The sequence below is a fragment of the Malus domestica genome, chromosome 05 (assembly GCF_042453785.1).
Source record: "Malus domestica chromosome 05, GDT2T_hap1".
NCBI lineage: Eukaryota > Viridiplantae > Streptophyta > Magnoliopsida > Rosales > Rosaceae > Malus > Malus domestica.
In genome coordinates, this window is record NC_091665.1 from 39,834,024 (window position 1) to 39,857,357 (window position 23,334).

At 37.6% G+C, this 23,334-nt stretch overlaps 3 protein-coding genes across 3 annotated transcripts; all 3 read right to left on the minus strand.

The window, feature by feature from the left end:
• Nucleotides 1-7,746: 7,746 nt before the first annotated feature.
• Nucleotides 7,747-17,056, minus strand: LOC103435600 (DNA damage-binding protein 1). The gene is made up of 19 exons (XM_008373987.4): nucleotides 16,713-17,056; nucleotides 15,954-16,002; nucleotides 15,217-15,276; nucleotides 15,047-15,138; nucleotides 14,872-14,923; nucleotides 14,651-14,713; nucleotides 14,504-14,553; nucleotides 14,175-14,250; nucleotides 13,438-13,647; nucleotides 13,236-13,342; nucleotides 13,032-13,140; nucleotides 12,562-12,762; nucleotides 12,260-12,475; nucleotides 11,626-11,736; nucleotides 10,789-11,064; nucleotides 10,165-10,439; nucleotides 9,303-9,654; nucleotides 8,910-9,194; nucleotides 7,747-8,537 (listed from the first exon to the last, which is right to left on the minus strand). Exons 1-19 carry the CDS (start codon nucleotides 16,814-16,816, stop codon nucleotides 7,956-7,958), a joined length of 3,270 nt encoding a protein of 1,089 aa, XP_008372209.2. The 5' UTR covers nucleotides 16,817-17,056; the 3' UTR covers nucleotides 7,747-7,955.
• A 936-nt stretch (nucleotides 17,057-17,992) lies between these two features.
• Nucleotides 17,993-19,139, minus strand: LOC103435639 (photosystem I reaction center subunit psaK, chloroplastic-like). The gene is made up of 3 exons (XM_017332370.3): nucleotides 18,958-19,139; nucleotides 18,463-18,543; nucleotides 17,993-18,345 (listed from the first exon to the last, which is right to left on the minus strand). The coding sequence occupies exons 1-3, from the start codon at nucleotides 19,039-19,041 to the stop codon at nucleotides 18,118-18,120; spliced, it is 393 nt and encodes a 130-aa protein (XP_017187859.3). The 5' UTR covers nucleotides 19,042-19,139; the 3' UTR covers nucleotides 17,993-18,117.
• A 1,337-nt stretch (nucleotides 19,140-20,476) lies between these two features.
• Nucleotides 20,477-22,923, minus strand: LOC103435599 (major pollen allergen Ole e 10-like). Its single transcript, XM_008373986.4, has 4 exons — nucleotides 22,445-22,923; nucleotides 21,426-21,764; nucleotides 20,906-20,936; nucleotides 20,477-20,799 (listed from the first exon to the last, which is right to left on the minus strand). The coding sequence occupies exons 1-4, from the start codon at nucleotides 22,512-22,514 to the stop codon at nucleotides 20,700-20,702; spliced, it is 540 nt and encodes a 179-aa protein (XP_008372208.2). The 5' UTR covers nucleotides 22,515-22,923; the 3' UTR covers nucleotides 20,477-20,699.
• Between the last annotated feature and the right edge of the window lie 411 nt (nucleotides 22,924-23,334).

A 23,334-nucleotide genomic window follows, 5' to 3' on the forward strand; every position in this document is an offset into this window, starting at 1 on the left:
CTTCGGCCAAAGCCCCCCCCCCAATTCATCGTGGGCGCGTGAGGCTTGTGGCCATAACCAAATGTGTTATTTATTTTGTAGGTGCAATTTTGTCCAAGATCAAGGAGGAAGAAATTTGCATCCACAATGGGGGACCATGGACAGAGCCACATTGGGCCCCCAGGGACAGATGCTCACACTCAATTTTTCTGGAAAATATACACATGATGCATATGGTTGTATGGTTGACCTGCTTGGGTGGGCTGGCATGCTTCATGAAGCATACGATTTCAGTGAGACTGCACTGCTGTTGCGACCATCTGTTCGATGAGTTGTGATCCATGTCATGCATATGATTCATGCATCAAGACCCAATGCAGTGACAAAACCTCGTTAAGTCCCTACAGTTTCTTCCTTGCACTTGCAATTGCTAGTGCTGCCTTATCTTTGATGTTGTCGAAAAATTAAAAATAGACAAGTTTTCATGATGTCTTTAAGATCTATGTGCCGCAAATACCCCAAAAGCCTATGAGAAAGCAAGTACCACGCTTACATAGAACCACAACTGGTCATTTCCATTTCCATTCTCGTCTTTTGCATCCTCAGTAGTAAAAGTGTCATCTCCAAAACATTTGGTTGAGAGAGGAACCCTACATTGCGATGGATTGATTATATGAAAGGAAGAATCATTGAGCGTTTGAAGCTGGTTTTCCGTAGGAATTATTCCTAACAAGTTGTTGTAAGACAAGTTCAAGTGGGACAAAGATGTTAAAGATGAAAAGTTTTGAGGAATCTGTCCCAAGAGGTGGTTGTGTGAGATATCAAGAGTTCTAAGCCAAAGCAAGTTTCCGACGTTGAAGGGGATCTTTCTAGTCAATTGATTCATAAACAAATTCAAGGTGCCCAATAGAATGACACTGCTTATTTCTTCAGAGATTTCACGTTGTAAATTATTTGATGAATGATCAATGCTTCTAATGTCAATGTGGCTTGGTCATAGCCATGAAAAGAGCCTACATCAAAATTGTTGACCATCGTAGTCAAATTATCCAAATACTTTGGTATAGTACTTGAAAAGCTGTTGCGACAGAGGTCGAGGATATGAAAAATTAGTTGTCTATACTTTTTAGTATAATTAGTTTGCAAACTTTTATTAGAATCAATTTGTATATTTTCAATAAAACTACGTACATTAAAAATGACCAGTTTCTAACTAAAAATGAGTGAAAAGCCAAAGTAAAAAAACCTTAAAATTTTTGGGGGCAAATTCTTATATTAACTATAAAAAAATTACAGAACAAAAAAGAAATTAAACAAAGGAAAAGTATAACAAGGAAATACGAAAAATAAAGATCAATATTTTGGGGTGCATCTGTGCAACTTGGCAAGCTTTCACCTTTACCTTTCTCTGCAACAAATACACCGCTAGGCTTTAGTAATAAAAACTAGCATTTGCCTACACACTTTGTGTGTATGAACATATTTTTTTAGAAAATGAAAAGGAAAGAGGGAGAGAGAGAGAGAGAGAGAGACAGAGAGAGAGAGAGAAAACGTGGGTTGGGGAGTGGGAGGTTTTATTTTTTTTTTTTGGTTTTATTTTTTTCTAATATTGGAGGCTAACCCAACATAGCACGACACTTTACAAGCACAATTAATTCTAACCAATGAGTCAGACTAGCCTTAATGTTTCAAATAAATCCAAACTGGTTGTACTTACTGGACATGTCAAGGATTACATGTTGAATTCCTTCTTTTTATTTCTGACCTCCAAAATGGTGCAAGGAATTCCTCCGCTCTCTCCCTCTCACACCTTTTTTAATTTTCTTCCTTTTTTCTATGAAATATTTTTTAATTTCTACACGAGTTTTCACCGTGAAAATTGAAAATTAAACAAAGAAAACATAAACAGGGGAGGAAAATAATAGTTGAAAAAAATGTAAATAAGCCTTTACCACAATGAAGGAAATATGTTTTCTTCTGGCACTTCGGCATTAGTTCTAAATCCGTTAGCTCCCTAACCTATTTGCAACCTGAAAAAACTCTGTCATCATACACACTATAAAGTACACATCCAATTATCAATCAAAACCTGAAGCTTGGAAGCATTTATTTGAGCATCAAGATTATGTTGTATTTCCATTATCTCGGATCTTGCAATGATTTGAGCTTTAAGATCAACTTCATGGCAATGTGGCGCATACACGTAAACGTAAAGGTTGAATTGTTGAAGATTCATCTGGTTCGACTTTACTTGTATTTCACACCGATGAATTAAATTTTTTTTTGGGAAAAAGAGGGGGGAAATAAAAGAAAATTAAAATAAAATGGCGCCAAAAATTAAGGTGAATTTGGCTTTGTTTTAATTAAGAGCTAAATTTCTGAAAAACATGTTGAATTAATTAAGACCTAAATTAAATAATTAGCTCAGTTAATCAAATCATAACATCAAGGGAGCATTTTTGCTCACCACCATTCAATGTGGTATATGCTCACCGCCTTATTTATCATCGTTATATAGTTTGAATTTTGATATTCGTGTAGTGGATAAGCACAAATCTCAAAATTCAAACTTATCTAACGATGATAAATAAGGTGGTGAGCATACACCACACTAAATAGTGGTAAGCAAGAATGCACTCATAGCATCAATCCCACTAGTTATGGGATTCAAGGTGGGAAACTAATACCTTTTAAGATGACAAAATATCTCTCAAAAAAAAAAAAAAAGATGACCAAATATGAAAGGAATTGAAATCAAATTTACAGTTCTAGCTCCTCTCGTCAAACAATTTCAAGGGCATAAAATTGGTAAACATGGTGTTGAGATATTTGAAACTGTAGTCTGACTGTGACAACCCGTCCCTAATTTTACTGCTTTAATAATTTTATAAGTGTGAATTGACAAAAATGCCCTAGTGGTGAGATTATTGACTTTCGTTGGCTGTCATTTCGTGATGCGTACAAGCTACTATATTACCGTATTTTCGAAGTACTTGGTGGTACAAACGCGTAGGCACAAGCGAAATATAAGTCAGGGTTACGACAAATGTTTTACGGAACTACAAATCCGAAAAGTATTTTTGAAAAAAAAATTACTATTTATTATTTTATATATTTCTCATAATTATTATATTATTATTTTAAGAAAATTTTGTTATTATATTATTATTTTAATATTATTTGGGGGATATTTTAAATTCTTTATTAATTTATATTGGCTCGTGGGGCCCACATATCCCAAAACTCTCCACTCTCCTCTTGCCGCTTGTCTTCCTCCCTAAGCTCTTTGGAAATCTCGTTCGGACTCTCTCTTCACTTACGCTCTCATCCTTCGTTTCCTCTGCAACAACACCGAGGCACCACTTTGCCTCGCCATTTCCGACGTCGAGTTCCATCTTTCCCGTGAACCAGCGCCACCATCGTCGCCTTCTTCCTTGTCTCAAACCCAGACCAAAACCTTAGAACCCCCGACAGTGACAGAGATCACTGTACTATATTCCTCCAACGAACCAACAACGGATTCTCAATGAATCCGACTAAGGTAAGCTTTGAAATCGACGAAAATCATCTTAAATCACTGTTTTGTACATGATTCTTGTTTTATTTGAGAGAAATGTTGAAGTTTTGGTGCATATCAGTTCAGGAGAAACTCTCCCTAGTTTTCCAGCGAAAACCTGATGACTTTCAAGCCATTTTCCATCCAACTCCGGCCATGGCATTCCTTGTTCTCCGAGCTTCGTTTTGATATATTGGAAGGCTAGGTTTTGTGAAGCTTTTGGTTGGTAGGACAGGGTTTATCCCCACCATCCTTTTTCCTAGAATTCGGCAGTTGTAGCGACAACTAGCCAGAGAAAGAAAAAAAAAGGCCTTAAGCCCAAAGACCCGACCCAAAATCCTTGGCCTAAACCTTTAGGCCGATATTCCAGGGCGGCCCAATTCTAAAATAGATCTGGAATATTCTTTAGAATATTCCTTGTGTTGACTTTTTCGAAATTTTCTTAGAAACCCTCTTAGGCTAATTTCAACGCTCGAGTCCATTTTTGACATCCATTTAGTGAAATTTCAAAGTTTTTATGTAATTGACCGCCAGGGCGGCTCAGTTGACCTTTTAGGGTTGACTGTTGACTTTTTACAAAATTTGCCAAGGACCCCTCTTAGCATAATTCGACGTTCTGATTCCAAAATCGCACTCTGTTTTCCCAAATTTAGTCGTTTTAGTTGAGTTTTACTAATGGGTCCCAATATTATGCTTAGGTGCAATTACTATCGGAGAATTCGGCTTTCCTAGCTCGAATGGATGCGACTTCTAACTGTGAGTGGGTCTTTGCTTTTAATTATCACATATTTACTTAGTTTCCATTTATACATTTGAAAAGGAATTTCCTAGTTTTGCTAGATTAGACTAATGTTTATAAGAATTAGCGAAATAATGGAATTTACGAAATTATCCTAAATCCTACGAGATGCACAGGTATGCGTACTCTTATGGGCTTTTAATTACGGCCATAATTAATATTTTATTTATTAGTATTACGTCGATGTGAATTATCGATTTACTGTTGTGATCGTATTTACATTATCTATTCATCGTTGCTGCACTGGTGTTAGTACTCGCCTAGGCTAAGGCCAGTCTTTCACGTGGATGTTCACATCGCACCGCACGTTCACTTTGGATCCATTGAAGGTGTGCATAGCGCCAGTCTTCATGTGATTGTAGTACTAGAGCGTAAATCATTATTACATCTAGTCATGGTCATGTCAGAATACATCTGCATGAACTCATGTGTCAGCATGTGTCGATGAGCACTCGATGTGATTTATTTATTTCTGTGAGATATTGTAATCTGTAGAAGATATGCTTATTTACGAATTTATGACGTATTGAAGTCTTGAGATATTGCAGGCTATAGTAAGTATTTTCATACTATACGTAGTATGTATATTTTGGAAACTATACTTGTTTTACGACGAGGGGTTATAATGTTTTCAAAAAGGTTTTTATAAAACTTTATTTTTTTAGGCCCACTCACCCTTGTTTCTCACCTCTCCAGGTTTTAGTGCCGAGTTTTCTTGTCGACGAGGATTCTTGGCAAATCTTGGTATTGGTGGTTACCTTTAATGGTATGATCCTTATCCTACCTTACTGTACTTTACTTATGTTCTGACATTACGTGTAGAATGAGTTCGTTCCTGCTTACTAGTGCACTCCTACATTTAGGCACTTTTAGGTTTAAATTTACTCATATTTTCCACATCACTACACATTATGGCTTCGTCACATTCCTGATGTCGGCCAGCACAGCTCAATTCGAAGTTCAAGTGGACATTTTGGGTTAGGGTGCGTCACCGACTGACCCACAATTGTAAAGAACATAAAGGGAAATGGAGAAAATTGAAAAATTACAAAATAAATCAAGAATCATAGCAGTGAAATATTTGATCGAGTCGAGCCGAGCCAACCCGTTGTACATTTTTAAGCAAGTGTTGTTTAGTTTAAGTTATTTGCCATTTTCAAAAACTATTATTATAATGTGATAGTTCTACGAATAGTACATTCATATCTAGTGGTTCTACTATCAATTGATGCTAGTAGTGCTCATATTTTTAATACATGGGGTACATCAATTTATTGACGCTGCAATTTTCTTTTTTGAATTCGAATTTTTTGATGCTTGAAAATCCGATGTCACTCTTTAATTTTAAGGAATTTAGACCCAATTTTCTGATAGTTAATTAAACGTTAAAATTATATGTATTTTTTTTAGTTAAATGAAATAGGTATAAGGGTTGACCCAACCCAACACGACACTTTACTAGCACAATTAATTATAACCAATGAGTCTTACTGTGTCAAGTCTCATCCTCTTCTTTTGTCACCCACCTCATTACCCTAGAATAAATATAGCCTTCATGCATTAGTTATTGCTAAGTTCAATGCAATTATCATAAGTTGGTATATATGTTCATGATGAGTTGTACAGGCCTTGATTAGGAGTATGAAGATGGTATTCCCCTAAACAAATCTAGACGAGTGATACCACGTAAAAATATAACTCATTGAGTGGAGAATTGGTGCCAAAGATATTGTCGATGGAGGCTCATGGGGGTTTCTCGCAAGAGTTCTACGCTTGGAGTTCCTAGATTTTCAGCACTTCCCTAATCCAGATGCATTAAACTAGATCAATTTGGTGGTCAGTGTTTGAGAGAGAGCGATGTGTTAGTGTACTTATTGCAAGTTAAGCATGACCGCCCTTTAAGTTAAACCCATCGGAGATTGATTGAGCATCAAACTGACGTTGACTGTGTGCTAAGTAATTGCTTTTGGTTTGTCACCGGTGCTGCTAGATTTCTTCAAACTCCTCTGCTTCTTCTTTTCGAAGAGCGGATTGTTGCTTCTTTTCTGTTCTTGGACTGAAGCTTCACTATTCGTGAACAAGTGTTTTATGCAACGATTTGTTTCGAATGCAAACGTATAGATAATCTATTCAAGTGTAGACTTTGTAAGCACGAGTTCGAACCCACAAGGATTGTAACAAAAAGATGACATGTTTAACCAAATCCGTGACATTAGAGGAGGGAAATATACTGGTATCCCAGCTCCATTTCAAGCCTAAGCTCTCCCGATCCCCAGCTTCTGGGGCTAAGCAACATCTGTAGAATTATCGGAAAGACGGGTCATACGGCCCACTTCCAACAACACCGATATTATCCCCAACTTGGTAACAAGTGTGGGGTTTTATCACAAAAGGTCTTGGTATTAGTTGGAATGAGATTAGGGTATTTAAACTCTTCTTTTGCCATTGATATGGTCGATGTGAGACATTTCAATACGCCCCCTCACGTGGGACCCAATTAGCAGGTCATACTTGGGAGATCCACACATCGACAACCACGTGGAGCCAAGGGGACTCACCCTACACGCGGGGCCAAGGGACCCGCCATCATCACGCGAGGCCAAGGAAACCCACCCATCACGTGGCAGTAGCTCCCTGGCTCTGATACCATGTAGAATTATCAGAGAGACGAACCTTACGGCCCACTTCCAACAACACCGATATTATCCCCAACTTGGTAATTACCACCTGCACAATCCGTCAGGTGTGGAGTTTTATCACAAAAGGTCTCGGTATTAGTTGGAGTGAAATTAAGGTATTTAAACTCTTCTTTTATCATTGATACGGTCGATGTGGGACATTTCAACAACATCTTCTCTCTTCGACGTAAGGCCAAGGCCAGGCATCTGTTGCTTTAAATGAGCATTCAATCTACTCGCATCCAGCTTGTCGAAGAGATGATCATTGCCGCGCTTCCCGGCCTGGAACTGTCTAATTGCCTTGTAAAAAGGAGCCTCAACTTCATCGGTGTTTTCGTATCTGATCGAATCTTTATCGAGGAAGTTAAAACTCCAACGAGTTAGGGGCGATTGTTTTCACATGCTCTACCTTCAAGGTGCAGCAATCGACAGTATCAGCTTCATCTTCGCCCATTCCAATCCCCGCCCTCAGAGCAAAGCCTATCCATGAGATAGATAGCATTATTTCCTATGATTTCAATGGTTTTGATGGGCCGTGCCATCCACACATCCCTTTATCTTCTACACACCACTATTAATTCAGTCATTTGATCTTCTTCAATTCATTTGATACGATAGCCGAAAATTGAGAGGGATGTGTGGAAGACAAAAAAGGGTGCCGTTTTTATATGCCTGTATCCTGAATTCCAAAATATCACACGTATCCGAAGACACCTCAGAAAAATACAAATAAATAACAACACAAACGTAAATGCATTGCATTGCATGCCCTTTACAATCAAAGTAAAATACCGATTAAGAGAACGAACATCCAATTTTTCCTTGTTATAGTTTTACAGTAAAACTCAACACAAGTTTCACAGCCAGGTATTTCACAACAGATCAAAGATACAGTGCCAATATGTACCACATGTGCAATCGAAAACTAAACCGTGGTCCCAACTCAATGCAGCCTCGTCATTTCTTCTACTCTCTTGCAGAGCTCCTCCACTGAAACGCGCATTTGTTTTGAGATCTCATCCATCTTGCTGCGGTTTAGATCAAGGAACGATTCTATCAGATCGCCATCCAAGAAATTTTTGGCGTCTACAGTTTTCTTCTCGTTGCTGAATGACCTCCACTGCTCGTGGCTCAACCCTCCAACACCCTTTATCACCCTCCTCAAGTTTGACTGGAGCTTCTCCAAAAATGCATATTGCTCTTGAGGAAGTGAGGCAATTACTCCGATCACACCATTCACGGTGCCAAAGATAACAGTTGGAATCTGGCCCACATCAGAGTCTGGCAACCGCATGACAAGAGAGCCGTGCCGGAACCTATTGACAAACTCGCCTAGGTGATACTCACCTACAACCTCAAGGCGGCCCCGTTCCTCATCAGTTGCACCCTCACTATTTTTACGAACAGTGAAGAGGTTGAAGAAATTTTCAGCTCCAATGTAAACATCATCGTCGAGTATCTCTACAGCAGACATCCAATTTGCATTATAATCACGGGCTCGCTCCTCAATGGCACCTTCCTCATGCTGAATACAAGAACAAAAAATTTCGGTTAAGCAAGAGAATAGTTTATAATTTGCATTATAATCTCGGGCTCGCTCCTCTTAAATGGACAGAGACTAACAACAGTAAAAACTGGATCAACAAATTCAAACAAGAGAACCTCATGATGAACTAGCAGAGACAAAAGGGACTCTTATTACGAGGCCTTGACACGTATGACGAACAATATGACCTCCCACAAAATATCCCAATATCACATTTCATTTTCATTGGATCAAGTAATTTTAAGTTGCAACTTTACGCAATTCATGTCGGAGTAAACAAATCACCTACCACTACTACTTTGAGCAGTACTAGTCCAAGGCATGCAGAGGGTTGAAAGTTAGTTTTATTACCTTGTACATTAACAGAGAAATTGACTTCATTAAATCCCCAACAATGATGAAATCTCCACGAGTCTGGACATAAAGGGCAAGTATGTGGCCATGATGTCCACATTCTGATTGCAATTCACGAGTGCCATCATCCCGCAGAGTCCACTTGTATAACTGTATCTTTTGATTAATAGCAGCAAGTAACTTGCCATTGAATGCATTTAAAGAGTAAACAGACCCCTTGGTTTCCTTCTCAGCGACGAGCTGCAGCTTCCCATCTTCAACAATGAAAACCAGAATGCGGCCCTACAATTATACAATATTGTCAGCTTACAGAGGGAGGATGGAAAATCAGCTACTTACCAGTTCAAGTGAGAATTCTGCACTAACCAGTAAACTAAAGTGCTATCTTACCTTGGTTGGCTCATTTTCTTCCGGGAGAACATATGCAGTCCCGACACAGTAATATACATTAATGTCATCCGAGAAAGAACAGCTAAGTATAGAGCAGGCATACTCAAAAGCATCCAGTTGATAATATGTTATGAGATCAAAACTCTGGTCATCTAACAACCGGATGAAGTGTGTTTCTGAGTCTTCTGCACTAGACTGGTTATATTTCACACTCAAAATGGCGAAAGTCCTGGACTGCTCCTGATGACAGATACGACGCGCATGCTCACCTAGGGGAATAGAGCGAATATGAAGCTTCTGGATGTCATCAATTGTGCCGATGGTAAGTTCACCTTCCTTAGCAATTGCAAGGCTGTTGTCACAAGAAGGGAAAAAACAAAAAAAGTAAAGTGTTTAATCTCTGAAAGTTGACAGTTTAAGTAGGACGGGGGAAGAGTTCCCCCGTCAAACCTATGCAGTAACAGAACAGAAAGGGAAAAAACAGCTTATGGTTGTGTCTAAGTTGCAACTAGACCATTATTTTTATGTAAACTTTCAATTTAAATAAATATTTAAAACATGCTAATATCATAAAGCATAAATTTTTTTTTTTTTTTTGAGCAAGAATATCATAAAGCATATTGTCACACCAACAAATGGTAACTCTAATAACCAATTTGGAAACTAACTCACCACTTTAACTACTATAAACCATCCCAGTATGATAATTTACATAAAATGGCAGCCATCACATAAGCAACAGTGGATTACAAATTGAAAATATGAAAAGAGATAAGATATTTGGATGTAGACTAAACCTCGTATCCACCAAACCGAGATCCTATCCATATTTTATGAGTGAACAATAGAAAGAGAAAAGTACCTATCTGGAAAAGCAGCAGAGTTGAATGGGCACATATGGCTGACTTCTTTCAGATTTACATTGCTGTAAAGCAGTTTCTTGTTGCTACTATATATGACAGTTGGCCTATCCGATGCAGCAAATACATGTGTAGTACTCTTGGATGAGAAGGTACGGAGTGTAATGGGCTGCGTCCCAAGAGAGACTTTTTTCCTGTCTGTCAACTCACCAGTGCTTGTGTTCAATATAAAGTTTAAGAGGTGCCCATCTCCTAGGGCACACAATAGGTAGGATATCTGATTAAAAAAACAGTAACAAAAAATTTACTCGGTAACCAAATAACTAAAGTAAAAACTTTACGAAGGAACTAAAGAAAGCAAAAGATGTGCAAATTAATATTCCCTCATCTATGCTACAGAAGTACACATTGATTGACACAACAACACAGGCCCAACTCTTTAGATAAATTCCAAAATAATGATAATTAAAATTATAATCAGTTGAACATGCTATTAGAAGAGCCACTCCCCAATGGTAATCCCAAAAAAAAGACATTGCATTTCTGACCAATATTAATGAGTAAATCATACAAAATGACTACAACTGAGAATTGATTTAGTGAAATAGGCTCAAGCACACGCATACCCCTTCAAAGGCACAAAGAAGAACAGAACGAGGTATGATCTCCCCTCCCAAATGTTCCTTTGTGATGCGGTTCAGGTCAGGAAGTGAATATATCTGGACACTAATATCTGTCCACATTCCAACAGCTGCCAGCTGGCTATAGTTGGGATTGTCGCCTATAGGGTTTATGTCAAGGCATGATATCTCAAAATCTAACTGTGCGTGGTTTTTCTCTGTCAATATCCCATCACCAATTTCCAAATAAACCAAGTGCTTTCCACCAGTTGCCAATAAAACCTGTCACAGAAGTAGATTAAAGCAACAACCAGTTAGCCATTAACATCAGGCAACCAAATGTTAATGCAGACATCCACAAAAGGAAACAATTCCATGTTAGGAACAGCATGTATGGTAACTCATTAAGAATTCTGACTAGAAAGGGGATTTATCAACACCAGGGAATCTATAAAATATTTTTCATTTCAAGTTTCAAAGAAATAAGAGAGTTAACTTTTCAAGGATGTTTCAGAAATATGCTGGTTTGTTTTTTTGTAAAAGTTGATCTTAATCTTGGTTTTGGGAGTCAACAGAAGCCCCTTATGAAAAACCATCTATTCTATATTATAGTATAGGATGTCTTGAATATTTATGGGGAACATGAATCCTAAATCCTTCATGGGTTTCACTCAAGATTATAAAAAAAAAATTTAAAAAAAAAAAAAAAAAAAAAAACTGATCTAATTCAATGGCACAGCTAAAACTGTCAATGATCCTTACTTGAAAACTTAGTTTTTAATAAGAAACACAATTTTTATTAGCTTACTTACAAACTTAAAAGTTAACAAGTAGAAACAAAACCTGGGTGGCATTAGCAGTAGCAACATTAATCGAATAGCCTGCTGGAGCATTCCACTCATGCTTGAGCTCCCTAGTTGTAGAACTGACTAATCTTACAGAGCTTGAAGTTACCTGTGATGTCAATTCATCAGCCAGCATGCAATAGATACAATACATGTCAATCATCAATAAATTAATCACTTATACAATCCAGATTATTACATAATAGAATATTTTCTAAAACAAAAATATAACCTCAAAAATGTTATCACCTAAAACAGGTGACAAAATTGGCTGCTGAAAATACATCCACACCATCTAAGTGAGATAGATTGTGTAGATTTTCCCTACTACCACAGTTATGATGTGATTTATTACGAAATTGTAGACCAGCAATGTTCAAATTAATAGTTATTAAAGTGTCCCTAAGGATGGTAGAAGAGAAACTAGGGGGTGAGAAGCAACTTAAAACTTTGCAATCCTAAAGGTGGTCGCAATGTGACAGTGATGACTAAAAATTAGCGTTTGTGTCCCTAACAACATAAAAGGCCAAAAAAAATGGAGAAAAAAAAAACATAAAAGTGCTTGCTTTTGAGTATATTCTACTATATGCATTAAAACATAGAAGAAACAATGCAATATGGAGACACCTTACCTGCACCAGTTGATTACAGACAGCATCATGGCAAAATAAAGTCTGTACTTGAGAACAGAAGCCTTCTATCTCAGTTTCTTCCAACTCATCCTCAATATTCATTGCCAAAATCCTTGTCTCACTGATAAAGCTTACAACCAGGAAGGTGTCATAAGGATCATCAGTGGAGGATCTTAACGACCACATTCCCTTAATACCTTGAAGCTCAACGGATGCCTGTTCAACATCATATAATAATTACAGGCATCAGCAAACGTACAAAATAAAACTTTGAGTACTGATTACCAAAAAATAAGTCAAACCTGTTCATTGATTCCAATTCCATTTCGAACTACACGAAGAGAACCATCCTTGAAAGCTCCAGAACAAGTTACAACCTGACCTTGGCCTTGCCTCTCAAGATCAACCACACAAAAGTCAACGATCGGCCCCAAATTGACATACCTTTCTAAGACTTCCACATATGAACCCTTTGCATCAGGATGTAGATTCAGCTTTACAAGCTGTGTTCACAACACTATGGAGTGTTAATATATTATAATCCAAATCATTTAATGAGGTATCAATGTAATTTTGATCATAATAATCGCACATCTTTATTTCATTTAAAACTTCAAACACATTATTAAACCACTACTTTCTGTCAAAACTATCTTTATAGTCTATGTGTACAGTCTCTTCTATTACTTACTAATGGCTCTTATTCTTTGAAGAACAATTTTTTATAGCTAAGAATAGAACAAGTAACAAGCAATAGTTCTGACTACCCCACCTGTGAATCCCCATAACTTGATCCGATATACACAAATGCATTATCAAGGTATGAGATGGTAGATGCAATTGATGTCTCCCCCAAGAGCTCAATTTTCAGTCCAGTCACCCTACAAGAAGAAGAGTAGATGAAACCCTGAGGAACTAACCCCATAACCTTTCAACCACAAACAATTATATGTTTCAAGGATGTATTAGAACTCACTTTTCTTTCTCATGCGTTATAACAAGTAGGTGAAGTAACCCGGCATGATCACCAAGTAAATACCTGGAACCATCTGCATCTACTTTCCCATAGGCTTTTGTGATGGACTAGAACAAATGACAAAGAAAAACTTAAAATAATACTTCTATAACCAATTCAACACATAATTCCAAAACAACATTCATATGATACTATAGCATACATGTCTTATTGGGATTGCTTTAAATGTATTCGGGCTGCGGTAAACAATATTATCTTCCCCGATAATAAGAACACCGCACAGCGGCGGAGGAACTGGTATTAACAAATCAGCCCCATTTTCAACGTTGTTCTGTGCCCAAGGACCTTCAACAAAATCCTTATCCTTCAGAGAAACCTCATATGTTTTGACATGGCGAACATCTTTGTTATCCTGCAATATTTCAACCATAGTAAGGCAATAAAAAAATTTGGTTAATACTCCTACACTACTTTACCACCCAAGAAGGCCTCCACAATTTTAGTATATATACTAATGTTATATGGGGCAATACCTAACACTACACATGAACAAGGTTCTGTGACTTAGAAATGGAGCAGATTTACAAAGATCTTAGATGGTTTGTGTAGACGTGTAGAAAAAAATATACCAACATCATTGACCAGATCACGCTTGTTTTTACCAAGTTTTCCATTTTGAAACTGCTGTTCTACTAGGATCTTACATAGCATTGGCTAAGCCTTTGCTAAAATAATGTTCAATCTGATACAAGGAACATAACAAACATGACGGTATAAGAAAACTTGAACGTATGATACTAAGACATACAAGGAACATAACAAACATAACAGTATAAGAAAACTTGAACATACGATACTAAGACAAATTATATGAAGATAAAAAAGTAAAACGGTAGCCCAATATAAACTTGATAACCAAACGAAAGGAATGACTCGTACCTGATATAGGACTACAATTGTTGGTTTGGAACAACCATATAGAAACTTGATATCCAAAACTTGAAGTTCCTCAAGCCTGAAAAGTTAGCCAAAGGTGTAGTTAGAGTGAAAAGAAATTATAATTTCACACAAAAAGAAGAGAGCAAGAAATATGACATTGCAGCTAGCAACATAATTAAGCACGATTACAAATGTATAGTGAGGCCTTGTAAAATCAATTGTCAATTTGAGTAAATTTTAAATATAACTAATGGTCAGTTAATCACAGGAAGACTAATCAACAAAATATATATTTTACTAGAAAGCTAAAAGAACGAGAGAAAAAATACCGTATATTAAATGCTTCCTTGAGCTGCCCTTTATTATCAAAAGGAATGACCTGAAAAACCAACAGCATATTATTTCATTTCTAAACTATAAATGTGATGACAAAATGAAGATCTTTATATTTCTTCCCAGTATTCAAAACCACATACCTTAAACAATCCATCATACAAATGGAGTCCGATTAATCTACAATCTGGATCAATAATACCAATCTGCAAAAAGTAGTAGGTAAAGAAAATATACATTAGTCATATTTATGGATTTCCCAGTTGAAATTTAAACATCGTTTAGACGTCAACTCTAGAAAGACATAAATGTTTTAACAAGAAAAAGCTACAGGAATTGAGGGTCGTAGAATCATTTAACTTACTTGACCATTGTCTGTTGGACGACCTATGCGATCTGAGACATCCCCCATTGCCCTACACGACAAGGACATGCATTTGTCAAAATGTCATTAAACATATATCTACAGTCCATATAAAGTGAGTACTTTTGTAAATAATTTTAAACAACAATACTTTCACTTGGTTTGCATATCTAACCTAGTGATGAGCTCAGATGCGTCAGCATCCCACTGAAGAACACAAAATTTGTATCTTTCTGTTGCAATGAATAGAAAATCCTGTGTTTCACCCTGTTGAAAAGAAAACATTATTAAAACCAAAAAAAATTATAAAACAAAATCAGACAAAAATATGACGTTAAGACTCACATGAGGCCGGAAAAGTTCAAGCGTTGCTATTCTTCCATATATCGGGACATCCAAGATAGGCTGCAGAGAAAAAAAAATTAGCTTAATGCATGCTAATGGATACTAGTTTAAATGGCAACAGAAACGAAGCTACAAATTTAATATTTTATAGCAGAAAGAGATAAACATAAAAAAAGTTCAAACATTAATTTCAAGAATGAAGATACAGTTTATTCGATCGTGTATTTCACGTGTAATTCAAATGCCACAGTAAATGGCTTCGTGATATAAATCATATTATGTACAGCCAAGTAAAACTTATTGTGCAAGTTCTGTACAATAATTTTATTTATAAGAGTTCAGTGAAATGAGTAGTAGATGATAGTTCTTAATAGGGGACAACTTATGTACAATGCAAAGTCTAATGTTACTATGTCCAAGTTTAAAGTTTAAAATTTTGATTTTTAGATGCTGAAACTTCATGCTGAATGCCTAAGCTTTAGATTTAAATTCTTACTACTTTGTTCCCAATAATATATAAATCCCTGGACAAAAATCAACATAACATCATCAACTACCAAAAAGGTGCAAGGAAAACCGAAGAGCAACAATTTTCCAAAGATTGTCATCGGACATTTAAAATGTGATGATACAATTCTTGGAACCTGAGGGTTTTAACGACACAACGCACAAGTAAGCTATTAACTTTAAAGTATATATCTTTTTTCTTTTACCACAAGATAGATTGACATACATACCTGCAGTCCCAGAGGAGTAAGTAACTGAATTTCAATTCGCGTACATTTCCTGAAATGAAGATTTATGAAAACAATCATGAACAAGATACAACTTTGGACAACAAATCTTGCTGCAAATCAAGGATATCTTTATACAGCAGAATGAAGAGTCTCTGTTTTATGCGCAGACACGAAAGCTCTATCAATACAAGCCTTCTAGACAATTGAACCGCTCCCGCACTACTACTCCCCACTAAAAGAGCAATTGATAATCCTGATAACCTAAACAGAGCTACAAGTATAACATTTCATTGATTCCCAGAAAAATCCCGGCAACAAACGAAAAATTTTTGAAAAATTGCCAGGAAATCCCGAACTCAATCGCCTTCGGCCCGAAACCTGAAGTTTTTTTGTTGTTTTGAAATTTTCAATCTTGCAAACAACTTAATGCATGAATTTCTAGGCCAATATTAACCAGGCATATAACTATCTGTATGAGAAGATGAAGAGACTGCCTCAAGAAACTAACGCATTAGCGAAACCCTAGGAGGTCGTACCCAGTGCACAAGCTCCCGCTTTACGCAGGGTCTGGGAGAGCTGAATGTCGGCTAGCCTTACCCCCATTTATGGAGAGGCTGCTCCCAAGTCTCAATCCGAGACCTACCGCTCATGGGCGGACTTGCCATCACACCAACTGCGACCTCACCCTAGGAGAAAGATACAAAATCGAAGAGAGAGAAAGATAAAGAAGAGAGAGAGAGGAATTGGGGGGTGACGTACGCAGTGATGAGATTGAGCTCCTGCGGGGCGGTGAAATTGCCGACGCAGGAATGGGTGACGTTGGTGGGCTTGTGAGCCGTTACGACGTAGTTCCATATGCTCATCTTCCTCTTCCCCTCTTCTTCTTCTTCTTCTTCTTCTTCTTCTGCAAATTGGTTTTGTGGAGAAAGGGGCCGAACCAGTGAGCCCTAGCCAGCAGCACCCTCTTTCTCTTTCTCTTTCACTTTCTCTCTCTTTCCGGTTGTCGCCGATTCGCTCTCACAGTCTCACTCGCTCATCTACAAACAGACAGAAGATACGAAATGCAGCGAAGCGGCGTCGTTGGGCTTTTTATATGGCCTTTTGGGTTTTTCCCGCTGATCCATGGGTGGGTTTTTTTGGGACTTGGGTGCGATCCGGTTTGGCTAATTTTATAGGTCTTGGCCTGATCCATTGTCATGGACTCATGACCCATTTTGCCCGTTTTGGGAAAATTTATGTTTTCATGGAAAGTTACAAACACACTCATTTTAGTTTCTCACACACTCGTGTCGTTTCCGTTGATTTATCCAATAGACAGTCATAAATTATAAAGAATTTGTGATAAGCTAAAAGGAGTGTGAAAATCATCTCTCTTCCTGTAAAAGCAAGACCCATTTTTATTGTTGAAAGAGATTGAAAAAGGATTGGAAAATTGAAATGATGGATTTGCCAGGTGATTATGGTTTCTATCCCAATTTATTGTGTTTCAGGTTCAAACCATCCATTTTCTCTAGTGTAAATTAAAATAATAATATCTTGTTTACAAGGGGTGGCACACAATATTATATCATGTACATAATGTGTTCTTCAAAAATTATATCAGAGCCAAAATTTTTCAATTGCAAATTTATTTTTCTTACTTTGGTCTTGTTTAGTTTTTTCTTATTCTTTTACAATTAGGTCGTTCTTATTAATGGGGAAGTGAAAATTCGAACTTCGGACATCTTCTAACATAAAAATCTGAAGTGCCACTAAACAAGAGGTGGTTGGTCTTTTTAGTCAATATAATTCATATTCCTTGGGCTCCTTTTACAATCAAAATTTTATGATTTTTACACAACGCGATATGCAGTTCAATATGATTGTATTTGTTGCACCAAGACGGGTGGTGTTTAGAAGGTCCTATGCAAAGAAGTTTTTCGATGAGAGAAACTTCCGTGCATTCCGTTTACATCGTTGATCATCTCTCTGTCTCACTTGTCACGTTATAAGAAAGTTTAGAGCAATGAGGGCTTTGCTTAAAAAGAAAAAGTTCAGCATTCTTAGCGATTGTCATTCTTCTATCAATATGACACTTAAAAATACCATTCAGTGCAAGACGAGTTCACAAACATGTTCCTCTTTTGAATCAAACGCTGAGAAATTTGATTGATTAATTGACTAATTACAGGGCACCAACATTCTTAAGGCCAAGAACAAAACCAACCCCAATAATGTGACCAACAGTCCCACAAGCCAAGGTATCAGCAAGCGTAAACCCAGCCGGATCGCCGGTCTGCAGTCCAGAGTCCCTTGTTTCAAGCTTTAATCCTGCCGTTGCCTTCCTGTTTGCCGACGGGGCCAACCCGAATCTTCCGGCAAACAGCATTAGGCTTGTAGTAGTCACCATTATCTGAACAAATCAAGATCAGTTAATTTAACTAATTAATTAGTAATTTAATCGCATTCGCCTGCTAATGTATGGTCTGGTTGTTGTATGTATATATAAATCAGTGAAATATTTGCTTACCAAATTGGTGGATGAACCAATGAAATCACAGCGAGCTCCCAAAGCGCCCTGCCCTTTGCGCCTCATTGGTTGAGCAATGGCCTGTGAAAGCATAAGAAGTTTGAAACTCAAGTTAGCTAATAACATTTATCTATGAATACGAAATTCTGTGTATTGACTCAATTACACATATTACACTCGAAATTTTGTGTTCGATTCTCCGTTAACCTCAGTATAACTCAATCTCTATTCTTAATAGCTTAGACTTTTGAGCAAAATACCACTAAAACTCTTTCAAACATTCCATAATTTCTAACCTAATTTAGCTCCAACTTGTACCTAGTCGATCATCTTTCCTCCTCCTCATACATAAATAACCCAAAAATGTAGCATTTAACTTTCCCAAACATAACTTTATCATATATATTTAAGCATCTACTATAATGTAGCGAGAAACGTTATAAACATAATCGATCAATGTCAAATCTTAAAGAACGAAACGAAAGCAGAACTTGCCATGCTTTGCACATTAGAGAAGGAGATTTGGGGTCTGAGCCCATTGAATTGGGGGAGAGAAGTAGTCACAGTGGCAGTTGCCATTTGCTGAGATTTGTTGCAGTTTCTCTTACTTGTTCGATAATTTTATCAAGTTTTGCATACCATAATATCGTTATAAGCTTTTAGGGTAACAAAGTCTGCAGCCGCAGCCGCAGCCGCGCGAGCAACCTGTGGCTCCAGAATTCCAGATTTGGATACACCAGGATCTTTGCTGCCGACGTGGCTTTGTCCCATTGGTTATGACCGTTTTACTCAATTGGGTAGGATCAGGATCCTCTCCTGAGCAGATGGAGAGGATCCTCCTGATCAAGGTCATCGGGCCGTTCATTTTTTATCCAACGGTTATAATTATTATAACTTTTAGAGGATCCCCCCTGTTTGTAGCCGTTGGATAAAAAATGAACGGCCCGATGGGCCTGGTCAGGAGGATCCTCTCCATCTGCTCAGGAGAGGATCCTGATCCAATTGGGTAAGGTTTCGTTTGTGGGACCCTTGTTTGTGTTGCTGCAACAGCAACTTCTGATTGGATTTAATTTTTTAAATCTCACATTTGGGCTTCAGTTGGGCCTAGTTGGATTGGTTTGAAAATTAAATGCGAGTCCAGTCCACTGATGGACCGGGGTTAGCCCCAAGAGGGCAAAATTGTCATTTGAGGTGTATTGTTTATGTAATGATGATTTTGGTTTGCCAGGACCTGAGAGGAGGGACAAAATGATGTAAATCTATGATCCACAAAGATACTATGCAGAGGGTGAGTGGGCCCCCACATTTAAACCTCTAGATTTCTAGTTTTTGGGATTTGATTGTTTCTCCTTCTCCTCATACGTATCTTTCTCTCAAAATCTCTTGAGAAATTGTTAAGGTCAATCTTATAACTTCAGTACTATAAATATTTTTATATTTGATTTTATACAAATTTATCAAATAGTTAAAAACATTTATCTGTGCACACAAGATCGATAATTCCTTGAAGAGGGGTGCGGATTTGCAAATCGACGTTGAGCTTCCAAGTCAGTTCTATAAAATGGTAAGGTCGACAAAGCTCAACCTTGAAAAATCGTTACTTTCTTATTTGCGAGACTTGTTATAATAAGAAATGTGTCAATACTGTAATAAATTATATTGTTGTTGAACATGAATATCTGGTATGAGAAAAGACATATACTAACTTTGCAACAAGATGTCATTATGACGATATCTTACATCAATCACGTACTATCATATAAAAAAGTTAAAACGTATAGCATATCATGATTGACTTAAAATACTGCTATAACGGGCAATCCTCTTCTACGAAAGACCTAGAAAATGAAGGAAGATGAAATCCACAATGGGAGAAACACCATATTCCATGCAAAGTGATGGTTAGATTTAGAAGTCCATATGATGTTCCCCTCAAACAAGACAACATGGGTGTGAAGTGTAAAATCACCATGAAGGAATACGTTTAGAAGAAGAAGAAGAAAGCAATCAGACAAAAGGTGAAAAGATAGGATTTGGTTAATTAGAGGTAAAAGATTCCTAAACCAAAAACAAAGATAGGGATAAAGCATATTACAATTACAAAACCCTATTCTAAATTTATAATCATGTTCTCATCTCCTGCTTTTTCCCCCCAGAGTAACAGCAAATAGCCTTTTGTACAAGCAGGTGGAATTTTGGCTTTTTCTCCCGGCAGTTTTACTTAACCCATCAAAATATCAGCTTCCGAGATACAATGGCAGCAGAAGGCCAGCAAGTCGCCACCAAAGAGAAATGGGACTTTGCTTTGAGAGTGGAGGTGCTGCAGAGGCTACAGATCTGAAAGAAACAGGAACAAAGGGTGTATCAATCTATGAGCATTGTAAAAGTAACAGACTTGTGTTTTAGATTACGTAAACTAAACTGTGTGATGCAACAAGCGTACCCGGGCGCAGCGTAGTTGCATTTTCCATGACCTGTAATGCGATGAAACAGATCAGTGGAGCAGAATTGAAGTCATAGAACGATAAATATGGTAGAGCGAACACATTCCGGTAGAGTTTGTGCAACCCCAAATTGATCTTACAGTCTTGTTTACTTATTGCTATGTGGAGAATATAGAGATAACCATATAATCAAGAGATTGATCTGAAAACTTGGTAAGACAGCCCACGCTACCAAATGGCTTTCTGGCCTAATGGCATCTTCCCCGTTTAAGTGTCGGGGTGAAATCCCGGGTAAAAAATTCGGGAAGAACTAGACCCTTGTACCACCTTACAATGTCAAAGAATATTAACTTCTAAGGCGTACCAAAGAATTCATTTGGATTCGTCGATACCGAAAATCCAATTAGTTATGACTTCAAAATCGATCTAAGTAGTTCCAAGTTGGATTCCACCAAAAGATCTTTTAAGTGACCCTTTGTTACACTAATTCTTATCAGGAAGGGGAGCTGCACAACTTACTTGGGTTCTTTTTAGCAACACCTGCAGTTCCTCCAAAATTGCAAGCAATGTCCGAATTCCCGTTCTGCTGATAATAATTATTGAAGGCATAAGAGGCATGAGACACCAGAGTATCTGGTTCATAACACGCTCCACCTTTTTGAATTGGCTTGCAGTCTACCATTCCCAATCCGCAGGCCCAGTCTAATGCATTCTGCAAATCGGCTTGGGAAACCCCGGGAAGGGCTACGCACCATGTCGTGCCATCAAGGAATGTTGTGTTCCCTTCTGGTGGTGACAATGTGGTGTCTGGAATTGCTCCATCTGCCTTCTCTTGCACCGCTGCTCCGATTGTCGAAACTAAAAGTTTGTAAAAGATTCGGTAAATTAAATCTTCAATTTCAAAACAAGTCTCTACAGATTCAAGCAACAAAACATAAAGAAAAGTGGATAGCTACGCCTAAAATTGAATAATACCAGTTAGAAAGTGGCCTAGAAGATCATGTGACTCATATCTCACAACATGGACCCCCATAAAAGTCAGAATTGGCATCAATAGAACTCAACAAACAAGAGAAATTTCGGTAGGGTTGTATGACTAGGGCAACTTCCACATCCGGTGAAACCAGCGTAAAACTGAGTGAGATCAATAAACAGGGACACCATACTTTTGTGAGTAACGTTCTCAAGTTTTTTGTCCAAACAAATAGCTACCCAAGCCTAAGTGGGATTTGCCTAGACAAACTTTTTCTTTTCTTTTTGTTCCAAAAGTTGGCGCCTTAAATAGAAGGATTGGCCTACTTCCCAATCCCTTACAGTCTGCAAGCTTCAAATGTTCGTATACAACTATATATATCCTGGGAAACACAGAAAAAACAAATATATAAACCTGACCAGAAACGGCCAACTTCCGAACAAGAAGATTTCAAAACAAAAATACAAAAACAAAAAACAGCAAGAAAAATAACATAAAAACCAGAAAACTCCACAGTAAACATGAAAAAAATAATAAAAAAATAAAAAAACAGAAGAGAAGTTACCCAGATGGCATCCCATTCCCATGAGCAAGAGGCACTGCAAAACCAAAACCCATTTCTTCTTTCTCATCATGCTTGACAGTCCTCACCCTTCTCCTAGAAAACAAATATAATACTAAAATAAAAATATAAGAAAACCCACCACTCTCTCTCTCTATCTCTCTCTTGTTTGTGTTTTAAGAGTGAGAAGCAAATGAGAAAAAGGGTTGGTGGTATAAATGCAAGGATTTGTTGAAGAATCTGAAGTTTCTTGAGTGGGAAATAATCTCCTTTTTCGCTTTTTTTTTTATTTTTTTAATTTGAGTTTTCGAGAGAGTGTGACTAATGCTTTCAGAAGCTGAGCTATTTACTCTGTACTACTTCACTTTTGCAATTTTATACGTTTCAGAGAGAGGTTTCAGAGAGTTCAGACGCTTCAAATATTAAAGCTTTATTCACAAGGTCGTGGTGAAGGTGGTGGTGGTGGTGTGGTGGTCGAGTCCAGCCATAACGCAATTTTTGGGTTCTGTTTAATTTCCCAATTCTTTCATTCAAATTTTCGCGATATATTGAATCCATATCACTCCTTGGATTTTCTCCGGAATTTCCATCTTTCGTTGGGGTTATTTTGGTCCACCAACTCTGAATTAAGCAAACCAACCGGGCAGAGTACCCACTACCACCCAGGTCGAGTTCTGGGCTCAATTGGGTTTTGTTTTGAAGTGGCCCAGTTTTGGGGACGGGGCCTGGTGATGTTGAAGATGAAGTTGGCTTTTGATGGTTTAGGTCCTATTCTTTGTATTTAGTTACAATCAATTTTTCCCCCTTCTTCTTTTATACATAAAATCCCCTTTTAATTTGATAATGTTAATGAGAAACGCTTTTACTGGTGCTGGCATAGCAAGATTGGTTAT